The sequence below is a fragment of the Fonsecaea erecta genome (genome assembly GCF_001651985.1).
Source record: "Fonsecaea erecta strain CBS 125763 chromosome Unknown Scaff6, whole genome shotgun sequence".
Lineage (NCBI taxonomy): Eukaryota > Fungi > Ascomycota > Eurotiomycetes > Chaetothyriales > Herpotrichiellaceae > Fonsecaea > Fonsecaea erecta.
This window is the reverse complement of record NW_017387249.1, coordinates 387418-407033: the sequence shown is the minus strand read 5'-3', so window position 1 is coordinate 407033 and position 19616 is coordinate 387418. Positions and strand designations below refer to the sequence as shown.

Genomic DNA, 19616 nt, shown 5'->3' with positions numbered 1-19616 from the left:
TGGATCACGGTCGACATATTCATGACCCGTAGTGATCACAGCTCAGATAGCAGCGAGCGCTCACCGCTGATTCGAGACGGCAAAACCTCGAATAATGACGACATTCCAGAGCATCCACTTGGTGAGCAGAGGCGCTATTCGCAGGAGCCGCGCCAGGCAGAGGCTGGCCTTCTCTCGGGCGGGCGACCCATGTCTGAGGCCATTGACTATGAAGAGTCTATAGTGGAATCCAAAGATTCCCTGTACCTCGTCTTACTCACCCTATGCATTGGAGGCCTTCAGATCGTCTGGTCTGTCGAGCTCTCCAATGGGTCACCGTACCTCCTCTCTCTAGGGATGAGCAAAGCACTGCTTGCGTTTGTTTGGCTTGCAGGGCCTTTGACCGGCGTCCTTGTTCAACCATATGTCGGAATCTTGAGCGACCGATGCCGAGTCTCATGGGGCAAGAGGAAGCCCTTCATGATTGCGGGAACGCTTGGCACCGTTGCTTCTTCAATGATTCTCGCATACGCTCGTGACATTATCCGGGTTCTTGGAGGCCTTGACACAAATGCTCAGTATATCGGAGGCTACAAGACTGGGACCATTGCTCTTGCCACAATCATGATGTGGTGTCTGGACTTTTCCATTAACACCGGTCAGTGCGTTCCGGGACAACTTCTTTGCTATACCTGACTGTATACCAGTGCAAGCCGCGATCCGTGCGTTTATTGTCGATAACGCCCCCTCTCATCAACAAGAGTCGGCCAATGCCTGGGCGTCACGCATGACAGGCGTTGGTAACGTGCTTGGCTATATTTTCGGATATCTGAATTTACCCCGTTATTTCCGCTTCTTTGGAAACACCCAATTCAAAGTCCTGGTTGTTCTTGCATCCATAGCCCTCAGTTCCACTGTCTTGATCAGCATCCTGGCCATCAAAGAGCGGAATCCGCAACTCGACCCTCCGTCGAAGGCAGACTACGAATCAGGCGGGTTGCTGTCTTTTTTCAGACAAGTCTTCACTTCCATCAAACGACTGCCGCCTCAAATTCGCAAGGTCTGCGAAATACAATTCTTTCACTGGTTGGGCTGGTTTCCTTTCCTCTTCTACATCACGACTTACATTGGTCAACTGTACGTCGATCCTCATCTGAAGCCTGGTCTTTCGGATGACGAAGTAGAGAAGTTTTGGGCCAAGGCTACTCGAGTTGGAACACTTGCGCTCCTTACCTATGCTATCGTCTCATTCGCGTCCAATATCATCTTACCTTTCTTGGTCGTGCCAACGTACAAAGCTAAGGCGACGGAGGATGCCGAAGATTTTACGCGACCCATCACCCCGACATCTCCTATCGGCACGAGGTCACGAGAGTTTCCTTGGAACGAACGCCCTGCAGCGAGTCGGTCCCATACCGGTCTGTCCATCACTCGGCCGCTCTCAACCCCTGTCGCGAGCACATCGTCAGACCATAGTTCTGGGGGTTTGAGACCATGGTTGGATAGATTGCAAATTCCGGGGTTAACACTGCGACGAGCGTGGCTCATGTCTCAGCTTCTCTTCACGCTGTGCATGTGGAGTACTGTGTTTATATCTACACCGCTGGCGGCTTCCATTATGACTGCTCTGGTCGGTGTATCATGGTCACTGTCGCTTTGGGCACCGTTTGCATTGATCTCAGCCGAGATTTCTCGACGTGATGAGGCGAGGCGGAAGCGACAACGGCAGAGACTCATGAACGGAGAAGACCTTGACGAGATCGATGATAAAGAAGCAGACCAGGAGGACCAAGCTGGGATCATCCTCGGGCTCCACAACGTGGCTATCAGCGCCCCGCAGATTCTGGCGACCTTGATGAGCAGCGCCGTCTTCAAGCTGCTTCAGAAGCCGCGAAACGAGCCGGGCGATGTCAGCGTGGGATGGACGCTGAGAATTGGTGGGCTTGGGGCGCTGGTAGCCGCGTTCATCACTTGGCGGATGAAGGAACCCGTGAGCGAAGATGAGACGGATATCTGATGTGCCGGACAGCATCGTGCAGTTGTCGGCGGTCATTGGGTAGACGCATTCGAAGGTCTGAGCTAGGGCGAATTGACCGTGAATTTCTACTATTATACATTGAGGTGTCCTGGATATACTGCCTGTCAGGACTAGCACAAGATTATAGCATCGGGGATCTGGCACATGGGACGGACTGAAGGATTCTCGGCAGCATAAGGACCTGGTTGTAGGGACGAAAAGGCCTTGTACATTGTTTGAATACTTCTGCAGGGGGCTCTATTGGAACAGGCATGTCCTGGGGCTTGAGGCTCCTCCTGGATGGCTCAATGCAAGGCTTCATGCGACGGTGTCTTAGGCTCTCTCGGCGTCGGTAAGCTGCTCTCCTGGAGCTGTAGGTCGACAACTGGACAGGAGAGCATGCTGGACTGTGTATACCAGATTGTGCTGTATCTGCAGCATGATTGATGACAGTGCAATCTGTCCATGGTCAGCACAGAGCAAGTGCCCAAGACTCACAATCAGAAGTATTCTTCCTCCCGCTATTTCCCCCGTGTGTGACCGAGGCACATTCTGACACGGGCAGTGCTCTTCTCTTTCTCTCTCCCCCTTTGAATACGAGGGGTACGAGACGGGATCAGGTACAGAAAGGCCGAGTTGTCCCTGTTATCTCCACCGTCCTTCTGAACACTGACTTGGGGCTCACTAGACCCAGGTGTGGCGAATCCGATCAACGTCCCACGTCGCAACGAACCGAAGAGCAACCGTGAGGATGGATGGGCACACTACAGGCTGTTAGGCTAAAGTTCGGCAGGCCGAACAAGCAGAAGCCAAACCTCACAAAGTTCAACAGGACATTTGCCGGAAAGCCTCAGTCCGCGACCAATCCGGTAGAAACGCCCATCCATGCAGTGGATCGTTCCATCGTCCCAACTCTGGCAGGCGGAAAAAAAGGGTGGTTCCCACCAGGATAAACCATGGCGTTTTGATCATCCGTCCTCCAGGTAGACACCTACAAATATAGGAGGGATGGTCCCGGTCAAGGGAACGACGGTTTTCTGCTCTGTGCTGTCACACAAAGGATCGATGCACGCGACTTGATACACACAGACGACAATCCATCATCCCACGGCTCGGCTCGACTCGGTTCGCTTCTCCGTCTATTTGGATCTAATTTGTTCCGTTGGATATTCTCGTCGGTCCCTTCCGCGATGGTCAAGGACATTGCCCCGAGAGCGGGTTTGCCTGCTGATTTTCTTTGGGGCTTTGCAACTGCTGCGTTGGTGGCCCCTGTACCGATTCATATGTTGATCCTAACTTGGTGTAGATATCAGATTGAGGGTGGTGCTACAGCAGACGGCCGAGGCCCTTCAATTTGGGATACCTTTTGCAAAATCCCCGGCAAGATTGCCGACGGGAGCTCTGGAGATGTTGCGTGTGACTCGTATCACCGAACCGCCCAGGATATCGAACTGCTCAAGAAGCTTGGAGCCAGAGCCTATCGTTTCTCCATCTCGTGGTCCCGGGTCATCCCCTTAGGTGGCCGCAATGACCCGGTCAACGAGGCTGGGCTCCAATACTACGTCAAATTCGTCGATGACCTGCTCGAGGCCGGCATTGTGCCTTTCATCACTCTTTTCCACTGGGATCTGCCCGACGAGCTCGACAAGCGCTACGGAGGCTTCTTGAACAAGGAGGAGTTCGTTGCTGACTTTGCCAACTATGCACGGGTCATGTTCGAGGCCATGGGCTGCCGGGTCAAGCACTGGATTACCTTTAACGAACCATTCTGCAGTGCGATCCTCGGATACAACGCCGGTGTATTCGCCCCCGGTCGCTCCAGCGACAGAAAGAGGAGTGCCCACGGCGACGGATCTACCGAACCTTGGATAGTTGGCCATCACATCCTGCTGGCACATGCCACTGCGGTCAAAATCTACCGAGAAGAGTTCAAGGCGCGGGACGGAGGAGAGATTGGCATCACCTTGAACGGTAAGTTGTCTGTCTCCTGTTTGGAGCGGACCAATCTCACATTATGCAGGCGACTGGACCGAGCCATGGGATCCCGAGGACGAACAGGACCGGATAGCGTGCGATCGCAAGATCGAGTTCGCCATCTGCTGGTTCGCCGACCCCGTGTACTTCGGTCACTATCCGGAATCGATGGTCAAGCAGCTCGGTGACCGGCTGCCCAAGTTCAGCGAAGAAGAAAGCGAGCTCATGAAGGGCTCCAACGATTTCTACGGGATGAATCACTACTGCGCCAACTACATCAAACACAAGGAAGGTCCCGCCGATCCGCTCGACTTCTCGGGGAATCTGGAGATCCTCTTCGAAGACAAGTATGGCAACAGCATCGGACCCGAGACGCAAAGTTTCTGGCTCCGGCCTCATGCGCCGGGGTTCCGAAAACTGATGAAGTGGCTGAGTGACCGATACGGACGACCGAAAATCTACGTGACGGAGAACGGCACGAGTATCAAAGGCGAGAACGACTTGTCGCGGGACGAGATCCTCGAGGATGATTTCCGGTGCGAGTATTTCCGGAGCTACATCACCAGCATGGCCGAGGCCGTGGCGGAAGATGGATGTGACTGTAGGGGATACATGGCATGGAGTCTCATGGAGTAGGTGCCGCCACTTCCTATTGCCGAGCCGTGGATGCTAATACATGGATGCGCAGTAACTTCGAATGGGCTGAAGGGTACGAGACTCGCTTTGGCGTGACCTACGTCGACTACGAGAACGACCAGAAACGGTACCCGAAGAAGAGTGCGCTGGAGATCAGGAAGATATTTGATCAGTACTTGGGCAAGATCTGAGGGTCGCATGTAATGTTTCTGAGATGCTTGCAAGGGTTGGAGAGGCGGAATCATGACAATCGGGCACAGGATATTGGGAGTTTGTGGCCATTCAGGAGAGAATATTGAGCCTTGTTAGGGACTGCTGGGGGATGCTGGATCACAGACAATGGATACCAACCTAGAGCAGACTGGACGTACTGTGGATATATTACATGTATGTGCCTAGCCAAACGATGAGATTAGCGAGTTGTCATCTCCTGACATCTGACAGATGGTGTATGTACCAGGTGTATACAAGTTTGAGCGTAGACTGTTTCCGGTAGCTGGGCATGTTGAGAGAAAGTGGTTGGCCTCATTCGGCCATCGGCTTCTGGGAGAATCTGTGACCGATGATCTTTTCTTCTCTTTTTCACTCTCTGCTTCTCTCTGCCGCTCTCATACACACTTGTTCTTGCAAAAGTGATACCTCTCTCTCCCTGTTCATTAACATACTTACAGCTCCAGACAGCGCCGCTACCATTTTTTGCAAACAGTCATGGAGACGCCGACAGTGCCCATCAACTTTGTCCCCGCAAAGGCGGGCGAGACGTTCAAGGTTGGCACCATCACCATCCGAATCATGGAGGATGGCTCGAGAACCGGTTCGTTGTCTCTGTTTGCCACGGTTCTTGCGTTTGCGAGCGACCTGACCTTGCTCACTTGTCGGCAGATAGTGAGTGCACACCCGGCTAGGCATTCTGCTGACGACGGGAACATGGTAATTGACATGGCGCTCTCCCCCCCCAGACCGACTTGGCAGGTGAGTGACCGAGTGAGAGTCGACACAATCTCTGGGGCCATCAGAGAACCATGGTCTTAACGCTGTCCGAACCACCAGTGCCGAGTTCACCGTTCCTCCTCATACTTCGGGGTAGGTAAGAAATCTCACGATGGCGGTCATTGAGACTGATAACGACTTAAAGTCCACCTCCACACTGGCACGAAATGGTATATACGCCTCCTCTACACCCACCTGTCCATCCATCTATCTCTCTCTCTCTCTCTTCCCCCCCTCAGCTAACCCCCCGTTCTGTCTCCAACCAGCACGACGAAAGCTTCCTCGTCACGCAGGGCACGCTGCGGTTCCACGCACTCAACGGGCAGACGGTCGACGCCAAGCTGGGCGACTACGTGACGGTGCCGCCGCGGTCGCCGCACACGTTCAGCAATCCCTACGACCAAGAGGCCAAGTTCTTCAACACGTACACGCCGGCCTTCTACATCAACTACTTCCGCCTGCTGGCCACCATGAACGAGCAGGGCCAGCCCATGAATCCCGAGGCGAATCGGAAAGCCATGGGCGTAAGTTGCTTTCTCACTGTCTCATCACCCTGATGGGCCACTTCTTTTCGTTTTGTAACAATCATCATCGCAAGCAATGGGCTGATGACGCGGCTGGGGTGCGTTGGGTGGGCAGTATTTCGCCACCATTGGCGTCGCCGACGACGAGATGCAAATGGACAAACAGCAGTTCTACGGCGATGCGGATCCGACCGCGAAGAAGTGAGGTTTTTGGGAATGGAGTATAAAAGTCAGCGGAAGGGAGGGGGGAATGGAGTAGACCTTTGTGAAGTTCTTGGGTACTAGGAGCAGCAGCCAGCAGACAGATCATGAGATGAGATGAGATGAGATGAGATGGTCCGAGTCGAGCCGCGCCGAAGAAAGTGCTATGAACGGGGCACGCACGCACACGTCTAGAAACTTCAGTCATGATACAGGAGAGACGGGAACTCGAAAGGGAACCACTGTCTGTCCACAACATCGATCGGGGTAGCTCGTGATCATGGCAATGCCATTCCCATGCCCCATTCCGTCTTCTCTCCTTTTCCCTTTGGCTTGCCCCATTTCATGAGAACCGTAAAATTGACGCGCCGATGCTCGTGACGTGACGTGACGTGACGTGACGTGAATTTTGATCCCCATGGACTTAGGATATGAGATATATATATATATATATATCCACTTTGTACGTCTTGTGTCCTGTACTTGATATAACAGGATCTGTGCCAGCCAGCGCGCCGACTATTAAAAAGTCCAAAAGAAAACCAGACAGACAAATCTCTCCAAAGAACTCGTTTAACTGGCTATGCTTCCGAGACAAATACTCCGGCCATGCCCATGCCCGTGCCGACGCACATACTCGTGACGCCAACCTTTTGGCCGCGCCGCTTCAGCTCCGACAGCAGCGTCACGACTTGCCGCGTGCCTGTCGCGCCCAGGGGGTGGCCGATGGCACTGGCAGTGTGTTAGTCTGTCGCGAGGGAGAGGGGGGGGGGGGGTTTCACACTCACATGGCACCTCCTCGGACATTGACCTTGTCGATATCCAGGCCGAGTTCGTTGACACAGTAAACATACTAATTTGTGGAACCACAAGTGAGCTTGAGACAGAAACTAGAGGGGCGGGAACGTGTGGACGAAAGAAAACTCACCATCGAGGCAAATGCTTCGTTAATCTCAAAGAGATCCACGTCGTCCTTGGTCAGGCCGGTCTTCTTCAGGACCTTGGGGATCGCCAGACTCGGGCCGATGCCCATGATGCGCGGCTCCAGCCCGACGACCGTGCTCTTGACGTACTTCCCGATGATGGGCTGGCCGAGGCGCTGGGCCGTCGACCGCTTCATCATCAGCACGGCCGCGGCGCCGTCGGTGACCTGAGACGCATTGCCGCCGGTGGTCGTCGGGCCCCATTGCGGGAAGGCGGACCGGATCTTCGCCAGGCCCTCGTACGTGGTGCCCGGCCGGATGCCGTCGTCCTTGTCCACCGTGATCGTCTTGACCTCCTTCGTCTTGGGGTCGATCCACTTGGTCGTGACCGGGCTGATCTCCTCCTTGGTCCAGCCTTCCCTCTGGGCCCGTTCGGCGCGGTTGTGCGACATCTCGGCGAACTTGTCCTGCATCTCCCGGGTGACGTGGAAGTCGCGGGCCACGTTCTCTGACGTCCAGCCCATGGGCTGGACGTTGTCCTTGGCGATGGGGTGGGACATGATGGCCTCGCTCATCGGCGGCGGGGCGTCGCGGTTAGACGACATGCTCTCGATCCCGACGGCGATGCCCACGTCGATGGCATCGATGGCGATCGAGCTGGCCAGCGTCTGGATGCTCAGCAGGCCCGACGAGCAGAATCTCGAAGCGATGCTCGTGGCCGTGCCGACGGGGAATCCCGCAGCGAGGACGGCGCTTCTGGCCACGAAGCCCGGGGCGGGTTGGAGGACGTTGCCCACACAGACATCCTCGACGAGTTCTGGGTTAATGCCGGACTTGTCCTTGATGGCCTTGAGGACGTGGATCAGCAGCTCGTCGGTCGGAGTGTCCTTGAGCCCGCCCTTTCGAGCTTTCGTGAGCGGCGTGCGCGTGGCACATGTAATGACAATGTCGTCGGGGTTCTTCTCGAGGATCTTCTGCAGGCCCGGCGAGTGGGTGGTGGTGGATGTGGCGGAGAGTTGGCCGGCGATGGCGTCGAGGCGTCTTTGGGCGGCCATTGTGCGGGATGTGACAAGGCTACAGGTCCAGAAAAAGAACAAAGGAGTCGGGAATGCTAAGATGCTAAGATGCTAAGATTACCCTGTCTCAAGGGGATATATACTGTACAATAGCTGATTATGGGATAAGTAATATTTTCCCACCAGGTGCCACCAACGGTGACAGTTCGAGTGGCTTAAAGCGGCAATCGCTGTCAACATGAAAGTTGCCTCGGCATCTTCGGAACTTTCAGATCCGGCAGTTGTTCCGGGAGACAAATATTTCAATATTACATACAGTAGAGAGAAAGATTCACTCTCACGCCCCTTGTGACATTCCCCCCATGCCATGGCCGCTTTCTCTGCTCAAGTCACACCTATTCGGCCGACGGGCACACTCTCTGCCACTGACTGTGGACAGGTCACAATCCGCCAAACCGCCGCCCACTGGCCCCACCTCCACATATCAAGTAAGTGCCCTTCTAGACCCTGACAGAGTCGTTAAGGGGGAAGTCGGTAAATGTGCCTCAATGCCCCCCTTCAGATGTGCATCAGACAAGAGAGAAACACAGGAACAGTCCCAAAGAGATATATATTACCTGACTGTGGGGGATCCTCTCCTCTCCCCCTCCCTCTCCCCAACGAGCTTGATATAATATATCACTCCTGTTCTATTCCAACGCCACATCGCTTCTTCTCGTTCGTCTCCTACTACCCACTCCTCCTGCATCTCCCTGGGCGCCCGTGGGGCTGCCACCTGCTTGGCTCAGCAATTCGCACTAGGCTGACGTGGGTTTTCTCCAACTCTTTCTCGGCCCGGGGAAACGCGTCGTGTTTTGTCTGGGGGAGAATTAGAGAGAGGTATCCGGCCCATTCTTGGTTCGGTTTTGCCCTCATTGTCGACGAATTTTCCGAACTACCGTCTCAGGTAGTAGGCAGAATAATTTTACGTCCGTACCTCCCGGGTCGAACTATTCCAGCCTCGTTCGAGTCCATTGGCCCAGCACTCTCCAACGTGAGACGCATGAGCTCCTGGTTCTGGTTAGCAGCTGTGGCAGCCTAAAACTGACGAGGTGGGCATCTCTTACGGCACTCGTATATTGAATCAGCATCAACCCCTGCGACCGAGGCACGGCAGCTTCTAACGGGAAGGAAATTTGTATTGGGGGTATCCCTTCTGAAAAAGATCCCCTAGCTTCAGCTCTGTCTGCTCATCCAACATCTCTCTTTGTCAACAGACAACACCAGTGTCAATCATCTACTGGGAGCTTTGGCGTTGTGTAGATGGCCACCATCGCGGCATCCACCGCCGCAGCGGCAGGTCTGCTTTACTACGCCGACCAACGCATCGGCATCAGCAAGGATATCCAAAATTATCGCCATGAAAAAGCCTTCACGAAGCGTATGTTCGAATACATCGATAAACTCGGCCCCCAGTCAACTCACATATATCGCATGCTGGAGCTCTGCGACCCAAATGCCGACGCATTGTGGTTCGAGGGCCGCTCGTGGAATTTCAGAGCACTCAAGGCTCAGGTCGATGAACTCGCCCTCGGCTTGAAGGAGGGCCTGGGTGTCAAAGATGGCGACATTGTCGCTGTATTCATGACGAACTCGCCCGAGATGGTCGCTGTCATCTATGCTCTGACGAGGTTGGGGGCCGCGCCGGCATTAATCAACAACGCACTGAGGGACGACACATTATTGCACTGTGTGCAGCTTCCGAAATCAAAGCTCATTATCAGCACCCCGGATCTGGCTGGGTACGCGGCATCGGCAGCGCAGTCAATGGGTGGCGGAGATGTCAAGACGGTGAGGCTGAACCTGGGTTCTTTTCGACCGCCACCGCCCTCCAGCGACAATGCGGCCGTCATCGACTTTCCCTTTCCAGACCCATCCCGAACATCAACCTCGTCGTTACCCCCGACACCACCCAAAACCCTCGCGTCGGTCGCCGCTCTGATCTACACGTCCGGGACCACTGGCAAACCCAAGGCCTGCAGCATCAAAAACGGCCTCATCTGTGCTGTCGGAGGCACCTCTTCCGCTGACGCCGCCAACCCCAAGAAATACCTGAAGGGCCTCCGCATATATTCATGCATGCCCCTTTTCCATGGCACCACATTCTTCGCCGGCATGTGCTACTCCGTGGGGCAGGGAGGCTGTTTCTGTTTCGCGCGGAAGTTCTCGGCCAGGGGGTTCTGGAAGGACGTGCACGAATCGCGCGCCACGAGGATTCTCTACGTGGGCGAACTGTGTCGCTTCCTTCTCGCCACGCCGCCGGGGCCGTACGACCAGAACCACAAGGTCATCGTGGCCGCGGGCAACGGCCTGCAGAAGGACGTCTGGGTGGCCTTCCAAGAGCGCTTCAATGTCCCCGAGGTCCGTGAGTTCTACCGCTCCACCGAAGGGCTCGTCAAGTTCGACAACGTACACCACAAGGGTCGGCCGGGGGCCGGAAAAGTCGGGTACATGGGTCCGCTGCGGAAGAAGATCCTGGAGAAGGACCAATTCATCATCCGATTCGACTACGACACCGAGTCGCCGGTGCGCGACCCCAAGACCGGCTTCTGTATCGTGTGCCCCAAGGGCGAGCCCGGCGAGGCCATCGCGCGCATCTACAACCTGGCGACGTACACGAACTACCACAACAACGAGGCGGCCACGGAGCAGAAATTCCTCCGCGACGTGTTCGAGAAGGGCGACCTGTTCCAGCGCAGCGGGGATCTGCTGGTCCAGGACCCCGACAACTGGGTGCGGTTCGTCGACCGCATCGGCGACACGTACCGCTGGATGGGCGAGAACGTGTCCGCCGGTGAAGTCAGGGCGTTCATCTCCGAGTTGCCGGGCGTCAAGGACGCCGTGGTAGTCGGCAAGCGCCTGGCCAAGTACGACGGACAGGTGGGCACGGCGCTGATCGTGCTCGATCCGACAGCGGTCGACGGCGGTCGCAGCAACGGCGACATCGAGAAGCAAGCTCTGGCCGGGGAGAAGGTGTTCATGGACCGCCTGTTCCACGCGCTGAGAGGCAAAGGCGTGCCGCGGTACGCCGTGCCCCGGCTGGTCATGGTGCGCGGCGAGCTCGTCGACGTGGGCGACACCTTCAAGCACGCCAAGATGGTGGTCAAGAACATCGACTGGGCCGCGGCCGGCACCACCGCCCGGAAGTATTACCTGGACCTTGAGGAGGAGCGGTTCAAGGAACTGGACGCCGAGAGCTGGAGGCGCATCGACGAGGGGCGGGCCAAGTTGTAGTAGCTTGAGCTTGAGCGACCAGATATACATAATTCGAGGCAAAGGCCCAGCTAGCTAGCTAGCTATTAGATATATATTAGATTATTTGTTAATCGTTGCCAGTGTACGTTTCTTTCTTTTTTCTTTTTCTTTCTTCTCTTCTCTTGTCCTCTTTCTCTTCTTGGATGGAGCCTGCCCGTATATATGTATGTGCGTAAAATATGTATGTGTATATATTATACACACATACATACATACACGGCGGGTGCCGAACAGAGCAGAGTATACATGTATATGTGTATATATGACTTAGGTAGGTAGGTATTTAGCTCAGCGGGCGGAGAGAAGAGGAATGCTTAGAAAAATCCTGCCTCTAGAATGGGAGAAAAAGAACTTCGTTATTGCCGTCGTCGTCGTCGTCGTCGTCGTCGCCAATTTGCGGGATCGGTCGTTAGATCGAGAGATAGATACATGTATATATGTGCTGTCCGATTCCTTCTTGATGCTTGATGCCTGATGCGTGCGTGCGCTGTTCCTCGTTCCTTGGTCCCTTCTAGCACGGTATGCCAATAATGAATGCCACCCATGTCTCGTGTACTGCTCGTAACAATCCACCAGATCGGCGGCAATGCGGCCGAGTACACGTTTCCTCTTTACTTGGTGTCCCATGTATATACAATCCACACCGAACCATGCAAAAGTTCTTCCAGGGTGCCAATAAACCCACTTGTTTAGCCGTGATACTTATTCATTCCTTTGGGGGATTCCCCTTCCCTTGCAAATGCCGCCTTCAGAATGCCTGCCAAAGCAACAAATAACTTTTATACCTCCTTTCAGCCAAGCATGCATGCCGTGTGAGAAGATGGAGAGATATACATCCTGCAGATCTCCAAAGACTGGACTGTCCTTATCTTGATGCATTTGGCACGTGCCGACTGCTGGGCCGACTGGTCGCCTGAACGATACTCCTGCCCCTGCTTTCCTGTTGCCCCGGCCGGATCCAATCAACCACCATCCGGCCCCGTCCTCTGATGCCATCCACTGACGAGTCGACACTAACCCCGTACGTCCCATGGGAGTATCGTTCCTGTGGACCGCCGACAGAATTAGCGCGTGGTCGGGTATCGTAGCTCCTATTCCGGCTCAGACGAGAGGGTGGCATCGTGGGATGTGTGCTCAATGTGGTCATTGTGTGAGTTCGTCCGGGACTGCGATCATCAGAAGGGACGCCGAAGCTGGTCGTCGTTGAGCCCGCCGTATCCTGGGACACACTACCTCGCGTGTCGGCAGTTCCTGGTCGACTGCGGCCACGAGACTTGTTTTCGCGGTGAATGCCAACCGTTGCTGGACCCCACCTCGCCGTATATCCTTTCCAAATCTGTTTTACTTCCTGATCGCGCTTTCTGATCAATTGGTCCAGCCGATCTTCAATCTCGAGAATTGCTTGGGTCGCCTCCGGCTTAAGTTCCAGTGTCGATGGAAACGAAAATGTGGTTATGGCATTGTCGCTTCTTGCCGGGAGTGACACATTGCAACTTTCAATGGCGATGTCCTTTTGCAGCAGATTCAATTGAATATAAAGGTTTTCCAGTTGATGAGTGTACCTGTCCAGCACCCTCGACTCGGCGTCACGTCGCACTGTGATATCACAGTGGGAGCATGATCCCTCGAGCACATAAATTGTCGGAGGAGGAATTGCTGGATCAGCACTGTAAGCCCGGAGATGGAACGGCGGGTACGCCAGAAGGCCTTTGCGGTAGGGCACAGGTGTCGGCTGCACGTTGAGGGGACGCGACATCGGGGGGGACGTGTGGGCACAGACAGTATAGTAGTAAGTGTGGGCGTAAGCAGTGTCTGGATCTGGCAGGGTGGCCGGTCCAGACGAAGCTCGTCGACTTGAAGCCGAGGCGCGCGTCACCCTGTTTTGGAGGGTTTCTGAATTTGCTGAGGCGGCGGAGCGGGAGAATGTTATGCTGTAACGATGACGAGAATTTGATCGAGCTGGAGAAGTCTGGTTGGAAGAGGATTGAGGACCTCTCACTGGGTTGGAAGTCCTTGTGCTGGTTGAGAAGGTCGGGTTGAGACACAGCTTTCCGAGGCTGACAGCGGCATCCGACTTCGTGTATCCGCCGTCCATGTCACCACTCGAACTGCCTTCTGACATCCCGTTCTCCTCAACATCTGAGATGCTGGCGTGAGTGGATGGCGTGGGCCTCCAGCTGGTCGGGGGGTAATGACTTTTCACAGACAGCAGACCGGAATCTCCGGCGGGACGAATGGCCGGACGATTCCTTGCATCCAGCGGCCAAGTACTGTGCTCGTCGCCTTTTACACGCTGCGCCGAACCACCAATCGTGATCCGACGTCGAAGATGAGGTGGCCTTGTAGGCTGAGCCCGAGAAGAGTTTTCGAAGTGACCAAAGCCGTCCCGCGGCATTTCTGTGCTCGAGTTTGACCTTTCTGTGTTGATTCTACTGGCAGAATTCAACCGTCGCGCGTCCAGCCCTGGCGAGTAGTGTTGATCTATATCTGCAAGGGTGAAGATGTCGCCATTGACGATCTCGGAAGCCATGTCATATATGCACTCACGTGGGTTGCTCTTGGAGTGCGGTTTTGTCGAAGACACAATTCGATGCGCGACCAGACGAGCTGTCTTGTTGTAAAATTACATGCGAGAACAAAGGGCTGTCGGGAGAACATTCTTTGTCCTCATCGATGTCTGGACTGCCATTTCACACTTCGCCTTTATGCTCGAGAGCTGAGCCGAATACAGACTGTCGTCTTTGTGTTCCGAGCCATTGTTTGAGCGGGAAGAGGATGCGCCTTGGTCGGAGTCGCAAGGAAACGCTGAGGTTGTGGAAGTGCAAGACGCGGGCACAGTGGATGCATGGTTGGGGAGCACGAGAACTCCTGAGGACCAAAACTGGCAAAGTCGCGCTGCAGGTTTGACTTTTGGGCGCAAGCGAAACTGCGGATCACGTGGAAACACTCCACTGGACTATCGGCTTCGGATATGCATGTATGGAGCATTCGTCGTGACGATCAGAGTCGGCTGGCGAATCGAGCTTGTGGGAGATTCGCAGTGGTCGAGACAAGCAACGAAACTCTCGTTGGGAAGGGCGAGGCTCGTATTCAATCTTCCTCGTCAGTAGTGCCCGTCAGGATGATGCGGAGATTCATCCGCCAACGGCCAACCTCATGCTCCAGCGCACTCAATTTGGCGGCAATACTCAGCAAGCTGGGGTCGCTCGTCTCGACTCGGACCTTTTCACGGACAATTACATCTTGCCGCCCACGCCATTCATAAATCTCGCCCATTTCATCGTGACTTGGAGGCTTGGGACCCAGTCCCAGCAATCTCGTCCGGAGGTTGAGTCCCGAGAGAGAAAAAGATCCCTCCGCAGGCGTGCTGGGAGTTCCACCCGGGGAGGTTGGGGCAAGAGTTCGGACAGTAAGGACCAGATTGGCGTCCTGGATCGTAAAATGCAAGCTCAGGTTCTCCCCTAGCGGAGGTTGGAACACGTTTTCATCGGGGCTGTGGGTCCACCATTCGGCTCCTGGGATTGAAGAGATATCGGTTCCTGCCACTGGACCTTTCAAGCAGGACTTGGCTTCACGCAAGTGGTCGTGTAGCAGCTTCAATTGCCCAGAGATGAAGGAAGAATCCGTCGACTGGCCGGTCCACCTCGACACGTCGATGATGTCGAGAGAGTCATTCAGCAAGGACTTGACTGCCAGCAGTTGCGAAAGGACAATTTCGGCGGACGACGACGAGGAATGAAATATCAAGCGAGTGGATGGCGTAGAAGTGGTGGTGCCTCTTGGTGTGTTGGGTGGCAGAGTAGTCAGCCGGAGATGGATGTCCTAGGACGGGTTTCAGATCAGGTAGGTTCGGGGAATTTGGGGGGTGGTGGCAGGCGTACGCCTTTGACAAGCTTGGTGCCAACCCTTGTAACGAAGCCCTTCACGCTCTCAGATCTGAGGGACGACAAGACCAAGGTCGACCCAGGTTCTTTCGGTGCCAGCAGTACAGTGCATTCCTCCAAGGCTTCTTTGAGAGTGGGCAAGGCGCGTTGCAGCGATTCTAGCAGCCATTGAAGCTCAAGTTTCTAGGATCCGGTCAGTGGATGAGGATGGAGGAGGACATTTGTCACTGTTCAACCCATACCAAAGACTCATTCTCAGCTTTTCGAAGCTCGTCAGGGGGTAATGGAGGGTAGACCCACGTCGACATGGTGGGAATCTCAATAGTGTCAGTCTAGGAAGCATTCAATAAAACATGAAGAAGCAGGGCAATAATGAGATATTTAGGAGGCAAGGCTGGCATCAATATCAGGTGATGGAGCCAAAGGATCACCAGCATCGAGACTGCGAAGACTGCGAAGACTCGCGAACCGGTGATTTTCCAGCTCGCCAGGTGGAGGATTTGGCGAGGATTAGGGTTGGGCGCTATTGGAGGCCGGGGTCTCGGCAACTAGACCTATCACGGATGGTGCATGCCCTAAGTGGAGCAGGGTATGATGACGTGGTGAGTTTGTTGTGCTGCATGCTGCAAGCTGTTGGGCCTCTTACCCCTTCTTGCTCGGAGGTGCGTCATGGCTAGTGTGGCCCAAGAAGGTAGCCCGAGAGCCCACGGGAAACGCCTGGAAGCCAAAAGCTGAAGCCCATGAAGCCCTCGGGATTGGGCGGTGGGGGCGTCATCGATAGGTCATTCTCCCTTGTACCCGCCTGTACTCCCCTCCCTCGAAAGTTTCTAAGTTTTCCAATACATCTGTCCCCGTGGCCCTGTTTGGCTTCCTGCCTTCTCTATCGTGGTCCCCTCTCCGGGTTGCCACCGGTGCTCTCCACAGCTTACCTAGTAGGAGCGTAGGAGCCAAGCTACTCGGTATATCTACCGTCGGCTGTCACTTGGACGGGAAGGATCAAGCTCTAGTGAGTGGTCAGTAATTTGGTTGGGTGACCTCATCCAAGACACCGCATTACATGTACTGCCTGCATACCGACCTACATCACAAGCTCTCTTACCACGGCGGCATTAGTACAAGAGCAACTACTCCTCCCACACCACCTCTACCTACTTATTGCACCCCGCGCTGTTTCCCTCTGCCGCTCTCAGAGCTTCCTCCACCTTACGAACAGCACCCTCAGGTCGCCTTTCTCTATCTTCCTGTCTCGTCGCCTGTCTGCGCACACTGTTGCGAGCTCAAGCCACCGCCCAAGCACAGCGCCGCCATGGCGTCCCGTAAGCGAAGCTTCATCCCGCACATGACGATCCCGAGGTACTGACTGCATCGTCTTAGGAAATGGTCTCTTCGGTTTTGTGTCGCTACTCCTCCTCGCAGGCGGCCTCCTGTTCATGTTCTTGATCCTCCTCGCGGGCGCAATTGATCATGGCCCTGTCAACAAGTTCTATATTCTACAGGCAGACACCAGAAACATCCCTGGAGCTCCTCCCGTCTCCAGATGGTCATACTGGAATGTATGCGGCGTGCGAAACGGACGCACACACTGCGGCGACCAACACTACTCAGATGTGCACCCGGCATTCCCTCTTGACCCTGCGTCTCATCGGACCTTTGACACCACGGTGAACGTACCTCGAAACTTTGTCGATAAACATGGCTACTACTTCTACATGACCCGCTTCATGTTTGCTTTCATGCTCATGGCTCTCTTCTTCGGCGTCTGCGCCCTGTTCACCGGCCTACTGGCCTTGTGCACTCGACTGGGCTCTTATCTCAGTGGTCTCTTGACCATGGTGGCCATGATTTTCCAGGCCATCAATGCCTCCCTCATGACGTGAGTTGACACATGTTGTGGGCCATGCGCCAATGTGCTAACAACTCGACAGTGCCGCATATGTCAAAGGACGCAACAACTTTCGAAACAATGGTCAATCCTCCGATATTGGCGATTACGCCTTCGGATTCGAATGGGCTGCTTTTGCTTGCTTCTTCATCTGCACCATTCTCTTCTGCATGGGTGGATCGGCACGCCGCGAGCCCAGAACCTCCACGCGACGTGGATTTAAATTCCGAGGCCGGAGGAGCAGGAGCACAAGGAGCCGAGGCAGCTTCGTTCACGACAAGGAGTACGGATCATAGAAACAGCAGATCTGTCCGGGGCGCAAGAGATGGCGGGTGATAGGCAGATTGAGGAAAAATACGAGTGAAGTGGTGGTCATTGTACAGGCATTTTCTTTGGGTTGAACCCCCGAGCGGGATCCGGAGTTTGGGAGCAAGAACACAAAATCATCAAGATGGAGAAAATGTCTTGATGTTGACGACCTTGTCACGAATCACACACATCAAATGGGTAGTGTCTATCTTAATTTTATCTAACAGGTTCAATTAGATGTCCAATCAAAGAACTTCTTTCTGACTTCTACCTGTGTTTCGAACAATGTCCCTGGAATCGCCTTGCATTGGAGCTATTTCGACCTGCTCGGAATGCTCCGCCTCTCCACTATATGGTGACTAACATGTTGGATTAAAAACCTCCTTGTCGTTGATGTCTTGCGGTCATCCACCCTCTATGTGCAGGCAAATGGCACTGACCTTGGCGAAAAGCATAACTGAACCCAGCACATCTCCAGGCACCTCGACGCCATTGCTCCTTTCACCACCGTGCCTCCTTGGCTCAATTGATGCCAGATGAAGATGGATGGCAATGACTTTCCCTGAACCGGTATGGCGGACAGGTCATCCGCATTACGCCTCCAATTCAAAGCTGTTGACTCGAGGGTCGTGGGCTGTACACTCTGGTTAACCGGAAGCCGATTTCAACTTCAGTGGCAATGCACTCACTTCGAAGACCGCGTGCGGCGTAGTGTGCCACCTGCCACAATCCCACAAGGGCTATGATGGCCATGAAGACGCCAAAAACAATGGACACCGTGACGTCCGCGTTGAGGGCCATGGTGGATGCTCTAGGCGTGGCGGTGTCCTTAGGGGGAGTCCCGGGGTGCTTCAGTTTGTTTGAGGGCGTTCTGTAAGGCTGAAACCGCTCAAGGCCAAAAGGGATCGTCAGGTCTGCAGGGAAACTTGCTGGACAAGAGGTGGAAGAAGTGATATATATTGTGAACTGGTTCTCTGTCTCTTTGGTCACTAATAGTCGCAGTGAGATGAGACGATGAGCATTTCTTCAGGCATTGGAGCCCAGGTCTATATAACCGTGTCAGCAACTTTTGTTCGAATGCTTTCTGGTACCCTGGTCGCTGCGAGAGGCACATGGTCAACTCATCCAAAGGGCTGTGCAAGTGGCTACCTATGGGCCAGCAAGCTGTTCGGCCCTCGACTCAGGGGCCAATCCCTGCCAACAGGACGCCCGGCCCGTGGGACACACATGGCTTAGACTGAGTCGGAGTCGGATTGACACTCAGATCCTGTCAAGCATTCAAACTGACTTGACGCTTCCTCGACCTCGCTGACAACAACTTTGATCGCGGCTCATACTGCCAGTCCGCCAACCGAGTACGAGGAATAACTTGGGGAGTCCGAGATACCCAAAAGTTGCAACTTTTGAGACCTTACACGGCCTTTTTCCGATAGGCTCGCCAGCTTCGGTCCTGGCGTCAAACGAGGCACGCCAGGGCAGGCTTTTCTGGTCCGGTAACAGCTGTAGCATCTGGCTCGCTCGTTTCCTCAGGCACTCCAGCTTGTACCTGCAGACGACCCAAGTTGCAACTTTTGGTTCTCACTGCTCAAGGGGGACTACATCCGACAGCGGAATGGGTAAAGCGCAACTTCGGCAAAATGGAGCTGGTCTTTCTTCTTTCTCCCAGTCGGTCAATTCAAGACATCCCCCGGAGGTTTTGGGCGTCGATGCCCCCACACCGAATCCTGAAGCTGTGCTCGGAACGCCCTTTCTGCCTTGCATTAGCAGACTGTAGGCATCTAATCCAATGGCAGCCGCAGAGTCAATTACGCGAGGCAACGAGCTTCACGCGCCCTCAGATTCCGATAGGTACACGGGAGAAGCACGGTGCTGCCATTGCACGATAACATCGAGACCTCGAAATCCGAGGTTTGATACTGTTGATACTGTTGATGTCCGACCCCAAGGTCGAGAGGCGTGCTCGCTGACAACGTCGGAAGAGATTGTT

At 54.6% G+C, this 19616-nt stretch overlaps 9 protein-coding genes across 9 annotated transcripts; 5 read left to right on the top strand and 4 right to left on the bottom strand.

Annotated features, from left to right (window-relative positions):
• Positions 1 to 189: 189 nt before the first annotated feature.
• On the top strand, positions 190 to 1996 carry AYL99_07172 (hypothetical protein; the record flags this gene model as incomplete). Its single annotated transcript, XM_018838681.1, has 2 exons — positions 190 to 637; positions 687 to 1996. The coding sequence occupies 2 exons, from the start codon at positions 190 to 192 to the stop codon at positions 1994 to 1996; spliced, it is 1758 nt and encodes a 585-aa protein (XP_018691449.1).
• A 1190-nt stretch (positions 1997 to 3186) lies between these two features.
• On the top strand, positions 3187 to 4797 carry AYL99_07171 (hypothetical protein; the record flags this gene model as incomplete). Its single annotated transcript, XM_018838680.1, has 4 exons — positions 3187 to 3254; positions 3303 to 3967; positions 4017 to 4602; positions 4659 to 4797. 4 exons carry the CDS (start codon positions 3187 to 3189, stop codon positions 4795 to 4797), a joined length of 1458 nt encoding a protein of 485 aa, XP_018691448.1.
• A 517-nt stretch (positions 4798 to 5314) lies between these two features.
• Positions 5315 to 6325, top strand: AYL99_07170 (hypothetical protein; the record flags this gene model as incomplete). The annotated part of the gene is made up of 3 exons (XM_018838679.1): positions 5315 to 5491; positions 5863 to 6120; positions 6236 to 6325. 3 exons carry the CDS (start codon positions 5315 to 5317, stop codon positions 6323 to 6325), a joined length of 525 nt encoding a protein of 174 aa, XP_018691447.1.
• A 577-nt stretch (positions 6326 to 6902) lies between these two features.
• On the bottom strand, positions 6903 to 8299 carry AYL99_07169 (hypothetical protein; the record flags this gene model as incomplete). Its single annotated transcript, XM_018838678.1, has 3 exons — positions 6903 to 7053; positions 7110 to 7174; positions 7250 to 8299. The coding sequence occupies 3 exons, from the start codon at positions 8297 to 8299 to the stop codon at positions 6903 to 6905; spliced, it is 1266 nt and encodes a 421-aa protein (XP_018691446.1).
• Positions 8300 to 9562: 1263 nt separating this feature from the next.
• AYL99_07168 (hypothetical protein) lies at positions 9563 to 11533 on the top strand (the record flags this gene model as incomplete). Its single annotated transcript, XM_018838677.1, has 1 exon — positions 9563 to 11533. The coding sequence occupies one exon, from the start codon at positions 9563 to 9565 to the stop codon at positions 11531 to 11533; it is 1971 nt and encodes a 656-aa protein (XP_018691445.1).
• An 886-nt stretch (positions 11534 to 12419) lies between these two features.
• On the bottom strand, positions 12420 to 14084 carry AYL99_07167 (hypothetical protein; the record flags this gene model as incomplete). Its single annotated transcript, XM_018838676.1, has 1 exon — positions 12420 to 14084. The coding sequence occupies one exon, from the start codon at positions 14082 to 14084 to the stop codon at positions 12420 to 12422; it is 1665 nt and encodes a 554-aa protein (XP_018691444.1).
• A 560-nt stretch (positions 14085 to 14644) lies between these two features.
• On the bottom strand, positions 14645 to 15746 carry AYL99_07166 (hypothetical protein; the record flags this gene model as incomplete). Its single annotated transcript, XM_018838675.1, has 3 exons — positions 14645 to 15376; positions 15436 to 15621; positions 15681 to 15746. The coding sequence occupies 3 exons, from the start codon at positions 15744 to 15746 to the stop codon at positions 14645 to 14647; spliced, it is 984 nt and encodes a 327-aa protein (XP_018691443.1).
• Positions 15747 to 16744: 998 nt separating this feature from the next.
• Positions 16745 to 17616, top strand: AYL99_07165 (hypothetical protein; the record flags this gene model as incomplete). The annotated part of the gene is made up of 3 exons (XM_018838674.1): positions 16745 to 16754; positions 16813 to 17311; positions 17364 to 17616. 3 exons carry the CDS (start codon positions 16745 to 16747, stop codon positions 17614 to 17616), a joined length of 762 nt encoding a protein of 253 aa, XP_018691442.1.
• A 606-nt stretch (positions 17617 to 18222) lies between these two features.
• Positions 18223 to 18430, bottom strand: AYL99_07164 (hypothetical protein; the record flags this gene model as incomplete). Its single annotated transcript, XM_018838673.1, has 2 exons — positions 18223 to 18263; positions 18319 to 18430. 2 exons carry the CDS (start codon positions 18428 to 18430, stop codon positions 18223 to 18225), a joined length of 153 nt encoding a protein of 50 aa, XP_018691441.1.
• Positions 18431 to 19616: the final 1186 nt, after the last annotated feature.